This window comes from Hypomesus transpacificus, chromosome 12, assembly GCF_021917145.1.
Source record: "Hypomesus transpacificus isolate Combined female chromosome 12, fHypTra1, whole genome shotgun sequence".
NCBI classification, from domain to species: Eukaryota; Metazoa; Chordata; class Actinopteri; order Osmeriformes; family Osmeridae; genus Hypomesus; species Hypomesus transpacificus.
This window is the reverse complement of record NC_061071.1, coordinates 9,934,859-9,953,200: the sequence shown is the minus strand read 5'-3', so window position 1 is coordinate 9,953,200 and position 18,342 is coordinate 9,934,859. Positions and strand designations below refer to the sequence as shown.

The window sequence follows — 18,342 nt, the reverse complement described above, 5'->3', positions numbered from 1 at the left end:
AGTAGGCCCTACGTATTGCCGCATGCATACAAATGGGCTAGACTACTTAAGATATGTGTCTTGAACTGGCACGTATCGTTCCATTTCACCGCTGTCTCCGCTTCACCGCAGCCCTAAGAGAGTGAGTCAAAATCGAAGGGCTGTGAAGTCCAGCCAAACAGTACCATGTATTGGGACATAACAAATCTCTTTCTGACACACTAACTATCGGTATTATTACTTAGGAGTTTACTTCTCGAAAAGACTGCTTGGTACCACACACTGCAAGGCTTAAATAACAAAAATAAAAAGGCCTTTATTCTAAATTTCTTTACCAAGTCTTGATCCCAACACCACCTGGGCCTCCCTGCTATTGAATGCACATTGTACATTAATTACTTTCCAGCAGTCGTATTCATGTCGCAAGGTTTCCTTTTGTGGACTCTAAGTAAAAACCTTCCTTCAGGTAGACATGAGCCTTGACGCTGTTATTGACCATATCTGCTTTCTTCATATTTGTATGTAGAGGATTCTTGTTGTATAAAAGGATACAGCCTAATCTTCCACCCCTTTCTTCCTTTTGAACTAACAGAATCATGAAGACTACCAGGAGCACAGTAGGCCTAATCTAACCTTCTCTTCAATACCAACATTTACTTTATTGGGGGTTTAAAACCCTCCGTATTCTACTGCCCTTTTGATTCTTATAGGGGGGCAATATGTTGGGGAGTGATGGATCATTGGTTTCACAATGTTCGGTACAGGTATAGATGTTCACAAAGCGTGGTGGTTTAACGTCGTTACCTGCACATCCTCTACTCGCATCCGAGGCAAGTACGCAACCGAATCCTTGTCCGAGGTTTGAGAATATTTCTACTTGGTCAGGGGAAAGCACTTTTCGTCCTTTCCTGTTTCCGGTGTCCCAAAGCTTGTTATATATTTCTGACTTTGAAGGACCAAAAGTTTTTTTTAAATCAGAGTTTTCAGCATCCGAGTGTAAAATAAGACAGAAATCCTGCCCAACATGCACTAGAGTCAGGTCTTACCAATAATAAATGACAACTCAAGTTGACTGACTTGACAGAAATCGACAGATCAAGGAACCGTGACAACCCACCATGTCGATGACGATTGTAGCGATCACGATTGTTTCAATTGAACACGAATCGCTCGAGGCGTGATGTAATATATTCTCCAAACTAATGTTTTATTTCAAAAATCAAATCGCATCTAATGACTTGTGCGTACTTGAGTTTGAGCATAAACACGATAGCCTCCACAAGGCCGCTATGCTAACAGCCCTTAGTCCAAAATCCACAACCTCCTTACGGATGGTCTCTCCAATCTATTTTAATGATCTTCATCTCCATGAAATGTGAGCCAGAAATCCCAAAATATTAAAACCCTCTTGATCGATGGCTCACCAGGTAAGAGGGTGTAGCCTAAGGATTTACTGCAGAGGTCTTGGTTCGATTCCAACTGGTGCCATTGTCTGCATGTCCTCTCTCCCTCCCCCCCTCCCCCTCTTCATTTCATGTCCCTCTAATACTGTCACTATCTCGCAATAAAGCATACATACCAAAAAAGTATCTGAAACAAACCTGTTTATTCTAGCTTCATGAATTACTACCACGGTCTGTTAGCGCTGTCAAAAACATGTTGGCAGAGATGTTACCATAGTTACAGTATTGTACAAACTAAATACACCATTGACAAATAAAGGCCATCTCGCATGGTATTGATTTGTTAATTTGGGATGTGACTATGAACAGTACATACTAGCCCCTAACATAATCACTAACCCCCAACATAATCACTAACCCCCAAATCGTGGTCCTGTGTTGGTCACTAATCATGATCTGGGCCTAATATTGCAATTGTGAAGTTACTGCCATCTGCTGGCTGTTGAGAAAACTGCACCTTAAAGAGGAAACTAAACTGAACACATGAATGTTCTCGTCCCATGGCACCGACCACAACCCTAACGCACCCGCACCCCTTCAGGAGCCAACGTCATGTTCAGGATAGAGAATCAAGAGACGGTTTACTTTGTCAACACTTAAAAGGAAATATATTTTTTAAAAATGAGAACAAAAGAACAACATTTCATACCGAAGAGCTGCTTTTGTCATTTGCAGAGGAAATTTACACAGGACTTTTAAATGGTAACACTTTACTCAAGGCATCATGACATACGCCGCACTGCCGCGAGCAGTGACAACACATTTTTGTCGCTCCAGTTGAGACGCCTGTTTAAGACCGTCTTTACGTCCTGCTTACGACAGGGAGGTGCTATGTCATATCCCCCATCACGTAAAGCATCATGTTCATTTCATGTCACATTATGAGCTCTTTTTAAGGATTATTATACACACACTGGCTCTTCGTAATCACTCGTATGACGTACGCACCATTGAAACATTTACACACAATAAAAATCTGCATGGACCCAACTCCTTCCGTTGAAACTGAAAACAGTAATACTCTCGTAGGACGACGCTGGTCTGGACCGGTGGCACCAGAATTGGATTGTCCTACTTCACATCCCCACTCGCGCCCGTTTTACCCACGACCAATCAAATGAGGACGATTCACAGACACATCTCACTATTAGGGAGTGGAGGGAAGGGGGCGGGGCTTGATGGGAATGTTCCAATGAGGAGATCTGTGGTGAACGCTGGGGGTGTGCATAGCTGGGATAATGTTCTACTCCTCAGCACACTACAGATCAAGTCTTTCTTAGCTGTTTTCTTTTCACATATTATTATTTTCTTTTTTTAAGTCATTATTTTTTTTCCCCCATATATGCTCCAGTCCCAAGACCCAGGTCGCCTGGTGTCCTCGTCAGTGCTTTCGTCATCGATGAACATGCACTGGACACATGTCCACGTCTGTGAGCCACAACTCACGTCAGACACATGGAAAGATCTTAGCTGGGGTGTGGTGGTGGGGATAAAACAAAGAGAGAGAGAAAGACAGAGAGAGAAAGACAGAGAGAGAAAGACAGAGAGAGAAAGACGGAGAGAGAAAGACGGAGAGAGAAAGACGGAGAGAGAAAGACGGAGAGAGAAAGACGGAGAGAGAAAGACGGAGAGAGAAAGACGGAGAGAGAAAGACGGAGAGAGAAAGACAGAGAGAAATAAAAGGCAGAGAGAGGAGCAGTAAGAGAACAGAATGGGTGGAGAGAGAGTGAGAGGGGACAGGATCTGTCCTCTACATAGTCCTTTGTGCAAACTGATATGTAAACAAATGGAGCAGGGCTACAGACCCAGGGAGGGCACAGGGGGCGGTACTAGAGGACCAGGGGCTGGGCTGGTTACACTGAGCGTCTTCCTCAGAACCTGGGGGCCAGGTCTGTCACACAGGATTCTCAGCTAGGGTACATGTATGCTCCTTCAACTACAATTGATTGACAGGTATAAACAAGGGTTCTGTAATAAATATGGAGGGGGGGGAGGGGTCAATGTCGAGTTTTCTGTGCTTATCCATCAACTTGTGCATTTGTTGCCACTACGACAAACGACAGGTGTCAAACTGTCCTTGGAAGTACGTCGCCGTTCTGATTCGAAAAGTCTCGGACAGTTCGAGAGAAAAGAGGGAGAGAGAAAGAGACGGGGAAAGAGATGGAGAGAATGAGAGAAGGATCGAGTAAGGAGGGATAGAGAGAGAATAGGCTGAGGGGATTAGGGGTCAAAGGGCACGGGACCACAGGAAATGCAGTAGGAGGTAAACACACACACATAGACACCCGGACGACCCCCATTGTCTCAACACCCATGCTCACTATCGCATCTACGAGACTCAGTCTCTCAAACGATTACAAAAAACAAAAAGTATAAAATGTCTACAATATCACCCCTCCTGTCTTCGACTATAAGGACATGACCATATTCATTATTTTCTATTATATATATATATGTATATATATATACACACACACACACACTATGATGTGCCGTGGAGGCAGTGGGGAGGGGGGAGGCAGAGGGAGGAATGGCTGAAGTCTCGAAGGAAGAATTAGGTTTGCAGAGGACGGATCTTCTTCATCTAGTTCTTCTTCTTATTTTTCAAGACACAAAGAAGTTCACAGGAATGTTTCCCCCGAAAACAGAAAGGATAACGATGATTGAAGTTCAGGAGTGGTTTGGGGGTCGGGGGCGGTGGGGGGCGGGGCGGGGCAGGGGCGTTAGTAGACCCAGGACACGGGAACCCACTGGGCGGTGGTGCACACCAGGTCCACTGCCTCCTCCAGGTGGCGGATGGTGTCGTCGATCTCGTTGTTGATGATGGTCTGGTCGAAGTAGTGGGCGTAGGTCTTCTGAAGAGTCTCAGACTCCTTCTGCAGCCTCTGGAGGGAGTCATCCTGGAGGGGGGAGAGAAAACCAGACAAACGGAGGAGGGGTAGAAGGGCAGGGGTGAGAAAAGAGCAAAATCACCAAAGTGAGGAGGTTGTCCAAGGAGGTGAGGTTGGGGGATGTTGGGGGGAGGGAGGCACTGCTACACACTTGTGCACACAGGTAACATCCACACAACGTTACTGCCACAACACAGCCTACATGAACCTAACTAAGGGGGCTCTCGTTCAACCCATCAATAGGTGCACACCAACGCTGCTGGAAACACAAGGTGAATGTAAACACACACGCGCGCTAATCTACAGGGCCTATACAGGTGGGTCCAGTACTTACAGGCAGTTTCCTGCACCATTTTGGAAGCTTGAGAGCAATAAGAGAGGGCATGCCAGAGAGAATCAACATGCAAGCCCACACAGAGCAACGTGCAGTGGAATACACACAGCACAGCCAACCACCAGCAAGCCATGACACAGACAGTTCAAACAGAGTAGATGAGTGAATGGTGATTCTGAGAGAAAAGTGAGAGCACGCAAGGGGAGGAGAGCGAGGAGGAGGAGAGCGAGGAGGAGGAGGAGGAGAGAGAGGAGGAAGAGAGAGAGAGGAGGAGAGAGAGGAGGAAGAGAGAGGAGGAGGAGAGAGAGGAGAGAGAGAAGAGGAAGAGAGAGAGAGGAGGAGGAGAGAGAGGAGGAAGAGAGAGAGGAGGAGGAGAGAGAGGAGAAGGAGAGAGAGGCGGAGGAGAGAGAGAGGAGGAGGAGAGAGAGGAGGAGGAGCAGGAGAGAGAGGGGGAGGAGGAGAGAGAGGGGGAGAGGACAACAGAGTGAGTGTCGGGTTGGCCCCTGACCTCATTCATCCCGGGGGTGATGGTCGGCGCGGCGATGAACACCACGTACGGAGCAAACTCCGCTGTCCTCAGGATCTTCAGGGCCTGGAAGAGAGAGAGAGAGAGAGAGAGAGAGAGAGAGGGGAGTGTGAGCTGAGCCGAGATACAAACCTAACACACCCTCCAGACCACAGCAAGGAAGCGGTCCCCCCCCTGCCCCCACCTGGGGCTCCACGTCCAGGATGGAGATCATGCCCTGGGCGTGGATCTGGCGGATGGTCTCCAGCCGGGTGCCGTACATGGCGTCCTCGTGGCTGCCGTACTCCAGATAGTCGTTGTTGCTGATGTCCTGCATCATCTGGTCATGTGACACAAAGTAGTAGTTCTTCCCGTTCTCCTCATCTTTCTTGGGCGGCCGGGTGGTGTCTGGGGGAAGGGGGGGGGGGGGGGTGAGAGAAAAACATTGGCGAGGGTGATTTGAAAGCGCTGTGATCTTGGGACAGGTTGTGGAGAAGGTGTGTGTGTGGTCAGCGTGTGTGTGTGTGGTGAGTGTGTGTGTGTGTGTGGTGAGTGTGTCTTACGCGGGATGGGGTAGGCAAATCGGTCTGGGTGCTTGGTGATGAGTGTGTTCTTAATGTGTCTCCTGCCAACTCCATGGGCTCCTGGAGGGAAAGAGAGAGAGAGGGGGAGAGAGAGAGGGGGAGAGAGGGAGGGAGAGACAGGGAGAGAGAGAGAGAGAAGAGAGGTCATTTGTGAGGGTTGATGCAAAGTGTCCCTGTCCGACAATCAGAGTTGACAAAGCGCATTGTAGACTTAAAAGCGTGGGGAGGTAGGAGGTGTGGAGAGGGAGGTGGGAGAGGTAGGTGACAGAGGGAGGTGGGGAGAGGGAGGAGGGGAGGGAGGTGGGGAAAGGGAGGTGGGGAGAGAGAGGTGGGGAGAGGGAGGAGGGGAGGTGGGAGAGGGAGGTGGGGAGAGGGAGGTGGGGAGAGGGAGGTGGGAGAGGGACGTGGGGAGGTGGGGAGAGGGAGGTGGGGAAAGGGAGGTGGGGAGGTGGGGAGAGGGAGGTGGGGAGAGGGAGGTGTGGAGGTAGGAAGTGTGGAGAGGGAGGAGGGGAGAGGGAGGAGGGGAGAGGGAGGTCAGAAGAGGGAGGTGGGGGGAGGGAGGTGGGGAGGTAGGAGGTGGGGAGGTAGGAGGTGTGGAGAGGGAGGAGGGGAGAGGGAGGAGGGGAGAGGGAGGAGGGGAGAGGGAGGTCAGGAGAGGGAGGTGGGGGGAGGGAGGTGGAGAGAGGGAGGTGGGAGAGAGGGAGGTGGGAGAGAGGGAGGTGGGAGAGAGGGAGGTGGGAGAGAGGGAGGTGGGGGGCCTACATACCCAACAGCACCAGGGTTTTCCTCTTGAACGCTGGCAACTTCACCACCTCCTCGTACGTGACCAGGTCTAGTTGGTCGAAAACTGGAGAGAACAGGACAGAGGAGGGAGAGAATCAGTCTGAGTCTTGTTAGTATGCCATGCACGGTCATGGGGATGGGGGGAGGGATGTGATGCTACGCTAACAAGACATACCGGGGGACAAAGTCATTATATGTATTTTTAACACAAGATACCAAAATAAGTTATTTTGTACGGAATACCTGGCTACAGAAACTAACTGTAACAATCTTACATCAGCAAAACCTAAATGTAGACGTAGAGAGAGGCACAATACACAGAGACACGGGATAGCAACAGTCGGAGTTACTTACATGCAGCCAAGCCATTTGGGTAAGAGACGGCATGAAAAATGGACAAAGGGAGGGGAGGGAAGGGTTAATATAGGACATCGTAACAGAAACGGGGGAAAAAAGAGACTCAACAAAATCGATATTTAAACATTTCTCTGGCAGGATTGAGGGGTTTTGAATCCCGGCAGGGTTAGACAGGTAACGTTTAGTCAACATCTAGGAGACGCGTTAGAGAGGAGCTAGCAGGGAGAGAGGGGAGGTCTGGTTCTGGAACAAGCATGTGTTAGAAACACTGGCACACACAGACAGGAACACAGCTACCACGCTGTAGAACACAGGGTTTCGTTTACATCCTAAGCACTTGTAGTTTGGTCAAGAGAAACGTGGAGATGGTAATCTTACAGGACACACAACACGTACACGGTCACATCACAACCGTTTTTCTGTTGGCGACAAGACGACTATATCAGTTCGTCAGAGTGTTCGGCGCGTTTAGCATCTGGAATGTGTTAGCCTAGCAACTTAGCATCTCTTGAGTCGATTAGCTAACATAAACGTCTCGCTTAGCGCGTTAGCCGAGATTCTGGGTCAACGGAGCCTCAGACTGATTATCTGACCTGGGAACCGAGCTAACGCGCTAAACTAACCCATTCCACTAACCTCCTAACAACACCTCCTAACTCTCCTCTGTAACACACACAGCCGACAGCAAACACACCTCACTAACTATTAGCGTCTTTCGCTTAAGTTGAACAACAATTTCTATTTTTTTTTTCTTTTAAACAAAAGTGAATCATTCGCTTTGCGTTTGACAATGGGAACATACATTTCAATGTTTCCCACCAAAGATTGGCAGAGCCAGAGTACACTTGAGCTTGGTTGTGTGTGTTTGTGTGTGTGTGCGTGTACCTGCGTTGTGCTTGGCCAGATACTTGTCTTTGTACTGTTTCTTCTTCTTGCCAAACCAGGTACAGCTGGCCTGCTGCTCCTGTTTGGTCTTCTCCATAGCTATACACGCCACTCGCCTACAGAGAGAACACACACACAGCATTAACACACACACACACACAGCAGCATTAACACACAGAGAAACATCCTGCCTTCAGCTCTGACTACACTTGAAGCTGTGAGTCCTGATAGGACGGCCCAAGGCAGGACGGCCCAGGGCAGGGCAGGAGAGGGCAGGGCAGGAGAGGGCAGGGCAGGAGAGGGCAGGAGAGGGCAGGGCAGGAGAGGGCAGGAGAGGGCAGGAGAGGGCAGGGCAGGAGAGGGCAGGAGAGGGCAGGGCAGGAGAGGGCAGGGCAGGAGAGGGCAGGGCAGGAGAGGGCAGGGCAGGAGAGGGCAGGGCAGGAGAGGGCAGGGCAGGAGAGGGCAGGAGAGGGCAGGGAAGGAGAGGGCAGGGCAGGAGAGCGCAGGGCAGGAGAGGGCAGGGCAGGAGAGGGCAGGGCAGGAGAGGGCAGGGCAGGAGAGGGCAGGGCAGGAGAGGGCAGGAGAGGGCAGGGCAGGGCAGGAGAGGGCAGGGCAGGAGAGGGCAGGGCAGGAGAGGGCAGGGCAGGAGAGGGCAGGAGAGGGCAGGGCAGGAGAGGGCAGGGCAGGAGAGGGCAGGGCAGGAGAGGGCAGGGCAGGAGAGGGCAGGGCAGGAGAGCGCAGGGCAGGAGAGGGCAGGGTTTAGTCAGGTCTGTCAGTGCGACACACTCAAGGCCCTCAGCACAGCCTCTGGAGCAGAGTCTCCTGCTACTTACAGGCCTCCTGCATTACTGGGACTCTGACTAAAGACATGTATGTATGTGTGTGTGTGCGTTTCCTCACCACTCCTGCAGCTCTGGGGAGGGGATGAGTCCAGCCGTGCCGTTCTTGGTGTTCTCCAGCTTCCCCTGCCACCAGTTGTGGTCGTCCTTGGAGATGATCTGGATGATGTCACCCACCCGGAAACGGATGCCCGCCTCCTTGCAGGGGATGAGGTCGTCCTTGGTGGGGTCGTACTCAAACTGGGCACGCACGTAGATCTGGGAGGGGGGGGGGGGGGCGGGCGGGCGGGGGGGGAGAGCAGCAAGGTTGGTTGAGAGTCAGGTTTTGGGACGAGGGGGGTGGGAGGGGTACAGGGATTGTGATCGGTCGAACTGTTGATTTGAGTTAAGGGGGGGGGGGGGGGGGGGGGGGGGGGGAGTTGCAATGATTGGTCGAGGAGCTAATATGAGAGGAGACAGGGACAGCTGTGGTTGGTCAGGTGGCTGATGAGAGGTACTTAAAGCCTGGAACTGCTCAAATGGCTGAACATGGACCGCTGCCATCAGCAAACAAGAAGCACAGATGCAGAGGAAATGGAAGAAGACTGTAGAGAGAGAGAGAGACCAAGAGAGAGACCAAGAGAGAGAGAGAGAGAGCAAGAGAGAGAGCGAGCAAAGGAGAGAAAGAAAGAGAGAGACCAAGAGAGAGCAAGAGAGAGAGCGAGCAAGAGAGAGAGACCAAGAGAGAGACCAAGAGAGAGAAAGAAAGAGAGAAAGAAAGAGAGAAAGAAAGAGAGAAAGAGAGAGAGTGCCACCATTTCAAACACGGTGGGGGTTTGAGGCCCGTCGCGCCGACCCACAACAAAACGAGCCTCGTCACAAACGAGTGCAATGCGTGGCGTAGCTTGAATAGTCGAGGCCTGGCTAGCATGACCTCCACCCACAACCACAGTGATGGGGCTACTGTAAGAGCTGGTGGAGGAGGGGGGGGCTACTTCTACTGGGGGGGAGGGGTCCATTTGGGGGGGTCTTACCTTGATGGACATTTTGTCCTTGATAGGAGGTCTGGAGATCTAAAGGGTTGAAAGCATCACACACACACACACATCATGCAGTAGAAAACAGACAGAACATTGACAGAGGAGAGGGACGGGGGGGGAGGGGCAGCCAGAGCTGGGGTGCTGCTGGTGTGTGTGTATGTGTGTGTGGAAGGGGGATGACATCACAGGTCATAGGGCAGAGGTCATTGGTGGAGGGCAGAGGCGGGGCTGGTGTGACATGCTGGAGAAGATGGAGGAGCACTGTCCACAGACAGACAAATACACACGTGGTAAAACACTGTACACACACACACCCTCTCACACACACACACACCCTCTCCCCCTCGCTTTCTCACACACACACACATTCCCTCCCTCTCTACCTCCCTCCCTCTCCCTCTCTCTTTCTCACACATACACACACAAGTGGAGAGGGAAACGGAGGAGGGAGGGAGGGAGGGAGGGAGGGAGGGAGGGAGGGAGGGAGGGAGGGAAGGAGGGAGGGAAGGAGGGAGGGAAGGAGGGAGGGAAGGAGGGAGGGATGTCCTCACCTGTCGTCCTTTAGGCTGGATGGTGGATGGTAGATCCTGAGGAACAACAAGACCGTTTCAAAACCATCTTGCAAACTAGGGCCAGTTTCCTGTTGCATAAAGCTTCCCTATGAGTGTCTAATTGAAGATCTCCAGTCGCGCAATGCATTATGGGTGAAATAAGACACTTTGCCGGTGTCGCTAGATTTAGAGGTGTATTAACTTTCCTACTGCTAATTAAGTCAGTCTTAATATTTATGCAACAGGCTTAACTAGACTAGTCTAACCTGATCATTTAAGACCGTCTAAGGCCAAGACTAAATGCATGCAACTGGCCCCTGGTCTGACCAATGGGAGAGCTGTACAGAAAATCTACAAGAAACACAACTCAGGTATTGATAAACAACCAAACAACCCTTACCAAGATTGAGCTAGTGACGCTGGCGTGGCCATTGGCTGGCGACTGCCTGGACAAGTCAGGTGACTCTTTCTGCAATTAGAAACGTAAAGAGTGGAAAAATACAAACTTGAGTCATCTCGAGTCAGCCGAGCCGAACAATCTACAGCAATCTGAAAATCCAAGAACATCGGTGTGTGTGTGTGTTCCTCACCTCACAGGACATGGACTGAGACCTGTAACTCGGTACAATCTTGAAAGTGATGCTTCCTCTCATCTCTCTCTGTGGGGCAGAAAAACAACACGCCAGGAAGTCACATGGTGCACACCAGGAAGTCACATGGTGCACACCAGCAAGTCACATGGTGGAGACCAACGAAGTCACATGGTGGACACCAGGAAGTCACATGGTGCACACCAGGAAGTCACATGGTGGACACCACGAAGTCACATGGTGCACACCAGGAAGTCACATGGTGCACTCCAGGAATTCACAATTGGACGCAGCGTAACTTATGGATAGCAATCTAGGATCAGACGCTCTCATTGGACAGCAACAGATGTGAGAGAATGTGATTGGCTGACGCACCAGCATCTTCTGAAGTTGCTCCACCGTCTGATTGGCTACGCTGATGCCGTTGATCTCCCGGATCTCGTCTCCCACGTGCAGCGTTCCTGAGGAGGGGGGGAAGTGTGGGGGGGAAGTGTGGGGGGGTAGAGAGTGTGTGTGATTAACAGCAGTGGGGGGAGTAACTGGAGCTTAGATCTCTCTCTCTGTGTGTCTCTCTCTCTGTGTGTGTCTCTCTCTCTCTCTCTGTCTCTCTCTCTCTCTCTGTCTCTCTCTGTGTGTCTCTCTCTGTGTGTCTCTCTCTGTGTGTCTCTCTCTGTGTGTGTCTCTGTCTCTGTGTGTCTCTCTGTGTGTGTCTCTCTCTCTCTCTCTGTCTCTCTCTGTGTGTCTCTCTCTCTGTGTGTGTCTCTCTCTCTCTCTCTGTCTCTCTCTGTGTGTCTCTCTCTGTGTGTCTCTCTCTGTGTGTCTCTCTGTGTGTGTCTCTCTGTGTGTGTCTCTCTGTCTTTCAAAGATACACGTGTGTGTAAAAATTGCTGTTTGGGGTCAAGTATGACCTGTCTCTCTCCCTCTCCACACGTGTGTGTGTGTGTGCGTGCACCTTGTCTGTGGATCATGCCTCCGTGCATGATGCGGGCCACGATGCAGTGGTTGAGCTCGTTCATCTTAAGCGTGATGCCCATGGGCTCGTCCGTGTTCTTCTGGAACTGCACGAGGCGCACGCGGGTCACGTTCTCCAGGTCCATGTCTCCGCTGGCGCTCTCCGGGGAGTCGCCGTTCAGGTAGGGCGAGGTGGGGGGAGGGGTCACCCTCAGGGCCTCGTCGCTGTACACCTCGTGGGCCACCACATCGTGGGTCTGCAGCAAGGCCTGGGACACACACACACATAGAGACACACACAGAGACACACACAGAGACACACACACACACACACAGAGACACACACACACACAGAGACACACACAGAGACACACACACACACACACAGAAACACACACAGAGACACACACACAGAGACACACACACACACACACACACATAGAGACACACACACACACACACATAGAGACACACACAGAGACACACACACACACAGAGACACACACAGAGACACACACACACACACACAGAGAGACACACACACACACAGAGACACACACACACACAGAGACACACACACACACAGAGGCAGACGCACACAGAATATATAGAAATATGTTTAGAGTACAGTACAGTAGAGTTGAGGGTTACTTCATCAGTGAGACAGCTTTAGAGAGTTGTGTGGGTGTGGTGGTTTGTGTGTGTGTGTGGGGTGTTTAGGTGTGTCTGTTGGTGTGGGGGGTGTGTATGTGTGTGTGGGTGTGAAGTCATTAGACAGAGAGCTAGGCTTACACTAATCCTCTTTCTGCCACCACTGATTGTGACAGCAGAACAGCAGACCACAAGACTGTCAATTTCCTCTCAACTCCAACTGGGTCAAATACAACGTCATTTACGCTACAATACCTTACCAGTTTTAAATTGACAATTTGTCTTCCTAAGAGCAAAACACAAAAGGATTGAAAACGTCGCTGGATTCAAGAATGGAAGATTGAAGTGTCTAGACAGGAACTGGTAAGAGGGTTTTCTCTCTCCAGGCGAAGCTAGCTAGAGTGGGAAGCCATGTTGGTGGCGGCAGAGTCCAGTGTTCAAAAATCCCTTGGTTGAAACAGTGTCAACACGAGGCACAGCAGACTGGGGTTCCTCTTCCCACACTGTCTCCCTCCTTTTCTAATAATTCTTCCCTCCAATTTTCTTCACACCATTCGCAGAGAAGAGTGTGATATTTACATTCACAAGCACCAGGCAAAAGCACAAATCAGATTTCCATCAGAAAAAAAGGATTGTGTTGAATTCAGTGTCTCTGATCTCCCAGCCTGTCTGTCCATGAGCAGAGATCCTTCATTCGTCCTCTCCTGGCTCCTCTCCCACCGCCTGCCTGCTCCTGTGAGACCTGGACACACTGGACAGCCCTCCCTCCCTTCCTGTGACCTCACCTCTCTTTCATCTCTCCCTCCCTCCCTCCTCTCTCATCAAGGTGGTCAGTTCTGGACATGTTAAGATGCTAAGCAGCTTTGTTAAGGTAGAGGAAGCTTTGCTGTGAAAGGACTGAACACGCCTGCAGGTGTGTGTGTGGGGGAAGTGGGGGTGTGTGTGTGTGTACCATGAAGTGGGGTTGTGTCAAGATCCTTCTCAGCTCCTTTGCCTCCATGTTCTCTGGGTAACATGAGATGGTCTCCAGTACCTGGGGAGGGAGAGGGGGAGGGAGGAGGGAGAGGGGGAGGGGGGAGAGGGGGAGGGGGGACCCAGACAGTGAGACAGAGAGATAACTGTGTGAAAGACAGGGATGGTGTTCTCCAGCATATTAGACCCTGAAGCGTCCCTCCACAGCTCTCACCTCTTTGGCTCTCTGGACTCCGTCGCTGGGAGGGTTCCTGATCTGTGGGGACGACCTGGTGTTGATCTTATCATACAGCTGAAACACACACACACACAATGGATCCAAATCAGTCTCAAGGCTGACAGCTCCAGCTCCTAGGACCTCTTCCCATGACCGCTGGGGAAGATTGACGTGCTGTTTGTGAGACTTCCGTCGCCACCCAGTGGAGGCGCTGTGTAACTGCAGCTGGTGTGTGTGTGTGTGTGTGTGTGTGTGTGTCACTCACGTCCAGCAGTGTGTGCAGGTGCTGGTCCTGGAAGACACTGTGTAGGAAATCCAGATCTTTCTCACTGCAGTCGGTCAGCGCATGGATCTCCTCTAGACTGTCCAACACCTGGGACACTGCCCCTATGGAGACACACACACACACACACACACACAGGTTACGCGCACACACACACACACAGTGACACTTTATATAACTATATACATACTGACACTTTAAATAAATATTTACAAACAGAGACACAACACACACATTCAGGCTGTTTATATTCATTTAGCCGCTTAATCAAAATGACATCTTTGCAAATAACTTGGTTTATCATCACCGACATAAATAAGTACACTTGTAGACCCAAATAGTTAAGCATACAATCCAAAAAATAGACAGTCACTGACACATGCACTCTCACAGACCCAACAGACACACACACACACACACACACACACAGTAAATGCATACAATCACGCACGCAGACACACTTAAAATGCACACATCCACACACACTAAATGCATGTGTCCACACACACACTAAATGCACACTTCTACACAACCACGCACCCATGTAAACACATACACACACTGAAAATGCACATACACACAATCACACGTAAACAACACAGTCAACAGAACAGACAGTATTCGTAACAGCTCAGAGTACCTGCTGCATCGCCAGCACATGCAGCGAAACCAACGGAGAGACAACAGGAGTAACAGCCCATCAATATGAGAGATTAGAGACAGTCGCATTTAAGCACCACATCAAAAGCACACGTATGAACATGAGACACACGATGAGTTAGTCAGAGTCCCACATATCATTCTAGAGACTAAGTCAGGCAGGGGTGGACTGGGTGTCCATGCTTTGAACGTGCGTCACACTTTCTCTCTCTCCCACTATCTTTAGAGGAATCATTTTGCCGTAGGCGGGGATTTCTAAAGCGCTAAATCTAAAAAAATTAAATAAAAAGCGGGGCTTGAAGTTAAGCCGGCCCGCTAAATACGGCCCCCGAGAACCAGTGATCTCCCTCCTGATGATCTGACAGAGAGAGAGAGAGATAGAGAGAGAGAGAGAAACAGACTTCTGGGTTCTACGACAAGACTTAGTCAGAGTCCAAAGCTAAATCAGATGTTGTTTGAAAATACCCCCAGAAGTTGTCCTGTCTAAAATGCATTACATATGCTGTAGGTCTTTGAAAGACCAATATGCCATATTTATAAAAAATTCAATTCATGCACACATTAAAGTTTAAATAAACACAGATGAATGAGTGATGAATTACAAAACGTTTTTTGAAATAATGATTCATCCACTAATTCAATAGCAATAGGCCTACATGAAGATGGGTTAGTGTGGTCATACAAAATGTTTTTTTTTTTTTTTAAGGGACAGGCAAAAAAATTAAGATGGCTTTGAATTATTTCTACTTATTACCATATTTCTTATCTAATATGAACGAAATGGGAGGTGAGTAACAGTGGAAGTGGACATTAAGACGTTACAGTCAAACTGGCGTGACTATGCTTCATGGTGGCTGGACTCAATAGTCAGTCATTTTGGCGGAAAGTTGGTGGTAGTTGACAGAGATTTCTCCGTCGAGCAAAAGCATGCTTTGACATTTGGATCAATTAGCCACTTAATCGGGGACATATGTCAACTCCTGTGTCATCAACAATTTGGAACATGTTCGCGCTTAACTTAGCGGCTAACAAACCTATGTCGTTTGACTCCACACACTGAATTGGAGCTTGCAAGGATGAAGTCATCTACAATTGTTCGCCTGATTGCATCTGCTATTCAAGTCCGACGTGCAAATGGTTAAACGTGTTTCTTTCCATCGATAACAGACGAACACAAGGGAAAACGTTTGAATCGATAAATGCGTGTTAACGCCCGCCAGCGCCAAGGCTACTAATGTTTGACAAATTTCATTTTCATATTGAATAACTGAATAAATTAAATGCCAAATTATAAAAGTACATTTCTTTTGTCATTTTATTTAACATTTCATATGTCATTTATGCATGAACGTGTGCACTTATCCTATTAATTTTTCAATATCCATAATTTGGTCTCACATAAAAGTCCAGCTCTTTTTATGTTCTAAATCATATACATACATTTAGTTAGAGACATACATTTTTAGAAACATCCAATGGCAGAGTTATTTTGATATCGTTAGTTTTGCAGGAACAACATGGTCAGGCAGAGACTGGACACAGACTGCCGTTTCTACGAAGACGACGCGCCCACATCAAAGCTTTCTGAAAAGCGTAACCTGCTCGCGGCGTTTTCATGCAACATTCTCCAGGGGTGTGATTTCAAGCGGCTGCAAACAGCGTTTTAAGAAAGCCGTTTCACGAGGCGGGGTACGCCGTCCAGCCGCACAAGAAGCACATCTTCAAATCCCATCTCTGACCATGCTGCGTTCAGGATCAAACATCGACGTTTTGCCGCGATGGGACTTAACACACCACGTGTACATGAGTGAGAGGGTAGAACGCACCGAAGGGAACGCACGTGGCGATCAGTTCAGTTCATCCTCCTTGAGGAGGGAGGGGGGGGGGGGGGTATGACATGACCGATCCGAAGGTGACATGTGGGAGGTGAAAACGGGAAGTGAATTTGTTTTAGAGTATGGAGACCTAGCCACATCCACAGGGTCCATGAGCAGGCTGGGAGGGAGGGGGGCGGGGGGAGGGAGGGGGGCGGGGGGAGGGAGGGGGGCGGGCGGGGCGTAATAGGCAGGGCAGGGATGACGTCATGGTAATGTCACACTGGCCAGGTGACAGCAAGGGGGATACCTACTTTCAGCAGCTAGCAGTCCTAGATAGGCCCAGCAATAGAACAGAATGAGAGAGAGACATTAGGTAGGAGACCCAGTAAAAGAGAGAGGGAGAGAGAGAGGAAGAGAGAGAGAGAGAGAGAGAGAGAGATGAGAGATGTGAGAGAGAGGAAGAGAGAGAGAGACAGAGATGTGAGAGAGGAAGAGAGAGATGAGAGAGAGAGGAAGAGAGAGAGACAGATGAGAGAGAGAGGAAGAGAAAGAGACAGAGATGTGAGAGAGGAAGAAAGAGAGAGGAAGAGAGAGACAGAGATGTGAGAGGAAGAGAGAGAGAGATAAAACAGAGACATTAGGTAACAGAGAAAGAGAGAAATAGAGAGAAAAAAGAGAGGGAGAGATTAGTTAGGTAGGGGAACCAGAGAGAGCGAGAGAAATGATGTAGGGGAACCAAGGCAGAGAGAGTGTGGGGGAAAAAAAAAAAGAAGAGAAGCGAGAAATTGCAACAACAACAAAAAACGTTTGTAAAAGCAACACAAGGAGACGTAAGATAAAGAGGAAGAAGCCAACACAGCCATGTCTGTGTTAAAGACTGTCCAGTCCATTTGGAAATGATCTTTTGCTGCAAGCTTGTAGCTTTATGACATGGTTGAGTGCAGTGCAGAGGGTTACGGTCTGCTTGCCCCCAGACCCACTTACAATCTCTCTCTCTCCTCAGTCTCTCCTCACTCTCTCTGTCTCCTCACTCTGTCTCCTCACTCTGTCTCCTCACTCTGTCTCCTCACTCTGTCTCCTCACTCTGTCTCCTCACTCTGTCTCCTCACTCTGTCTCCTCTCTCTCCTCACTCTCTCTCCTCACTCTCTCTCCTCACTCTCTCTCCTCACTCTCTCTCCTCACTCTCTCTCTCTCCTCACTCACACACACACGTTTGAGACAAGGAAGTGAGGCCATTGCAAAACATGCGTTTCCTTTTCACCAACCTGGCAGCGTTAATAATAGACAGCATGTGACCGTCTCAGACAGCTGCTAGCCCAGACACTAGACAGCATAGGCCTTTCCTTAACAAGGTCCTTTAGTCATAAATATTAAGATATTGCTTGTGTTTGGAAAGAAAACCCTCAAACTCTGGCAGGGTTGAGCTGGGTTACCATGGGAGCAGTTCCACTTGAGAGGGAATGAAAGGAGGGGAGGGAGGAGGGGGAGGAGAGGTTACCTGAGGATGTGGGGTCTTCTGAGAAGTCATGCATTTCCTCTGGTGGGTCTCCGTAGAAGGAGTTGAACTTGTGGCTGGAAACCGCAGCCAGCACAGCTCCCTGGGCCCGAGACACAAGCAGAACAGCAGTGAACGCGTGTGTGTGCGTGCCTGTGTGTGTGCCTGTGTGTATGTGAGTGTGTGCCTGTGTGTGTGAGTGAGTCACCTTGAGCTTCCTCCTGGCGTTGAACTTCCTCAGCTGCTCCACCGTCTCAGGCAGGTGGATCTTGTAGGCATACCTGTCCCTCTCCTACACACACACACACACGCACACAGGCACACACACGCCCAAACACCCACACACATATTTGTCATCATTAGATATCTGTCATTTGACCAGGAAACTGACACAGGAAGGAACAGTCATATCAGAACAGCAGATTACCCTCCTGGTGGTGTACAGTACAGCCTGACATCAGTGTGCACCAGATGAGCATCACACTGTGGTGTGTGTAAAGGGCACACTGTGTGTC

At 49.8% G+C, this 18,342-nt stretch overlaps 1 protein-coding gene across 5 annotated transcripts in view; it reads right to left on the bottom strand.

Moving 5' to 3' along the window:
- Window positions 1-2,309: 2,309 nt before the first annotated feature.
- LOC124474575 (peripheral plasma membrane protein CASK) overlaps window positions 2,310-18,342 on the bottom strand; it is a 17,726-nt gene continuing 1,693 nt past the window's right edge. The window contains exons 4-21 of one of the 5 annotated variants that reach the window (XM_047030867.1): window positions 18,036-18,119; window positions 17,831-17,930; window positions 13,837-13,958; window positions 13,569-13,646; window positions 13,335-13,415; window positions 11,733-12,000; window positions 11,156-11,241; window positions 10,781-10,849; window positions 10,591-10,659; window positions 10,191-10,226; window positions 9,634-9,672; window positions 8,682-8,878; window positions 7,782-7,897; window positions 6,523-6,603; window positions 5,736-5,813; window positions 5,378-5,580; window positions 5,176-5,259; window positions 2,310-4,342 (exon numbers count right to left, since the gene is read on the bottom strand). In XM_047030867.1, coding sequence (XP_046886823.1) covers window positions 4,166-4,342; window positions 5,176-5,259; window positions 5,378-5,580; window positions 5,736-5,813; window positions 6,523-6,603; window positions 7,782-7,897; window positions 8,682-8,878; window positions 9,634-9,672; window positions 10,191-10,226; window positions 10,591-10,659; window positions 10,781-10,849; window positions 11,156-11,241; window positions 11,733-12,000; window positions 13,335-13,415; window positions 13,569-13,646; window positions 13,837-13,958; window positions 17,831-17,930; window positions 18,036-18,119 — 1,968 coding nt within the window. In that variant the 3' untranslated portion in view covers window positions 2,310-4,165. Of the gene's footprint in view, window positions 4,343-5,175; window positions 5,260-5,377; window positions 5,581-5,735; window positions 5,817-6,522; window positions 6,604-7,781; window positions 7,898-8,681; window positions 8,879-9,633; window positions 9,673-10,190; window positions 10,227-10,590; window positions 10,660-10,780; window positions 10,850-11,155; window positions 11,242-11,732; window positions 12,001-13,334; window positions 13,416-13,568; window positions 13,647-13,836; window positions 13,959-17,830; window positions 17,931-18,035; window positions 18,120-18,342 lie in introns of all 5 variants that reach the window. The other 4 variants (XM_047030868.1, XM_047030866.1, XM_047030870.1 and 1 more) reach the window with 4 other exon arrangements.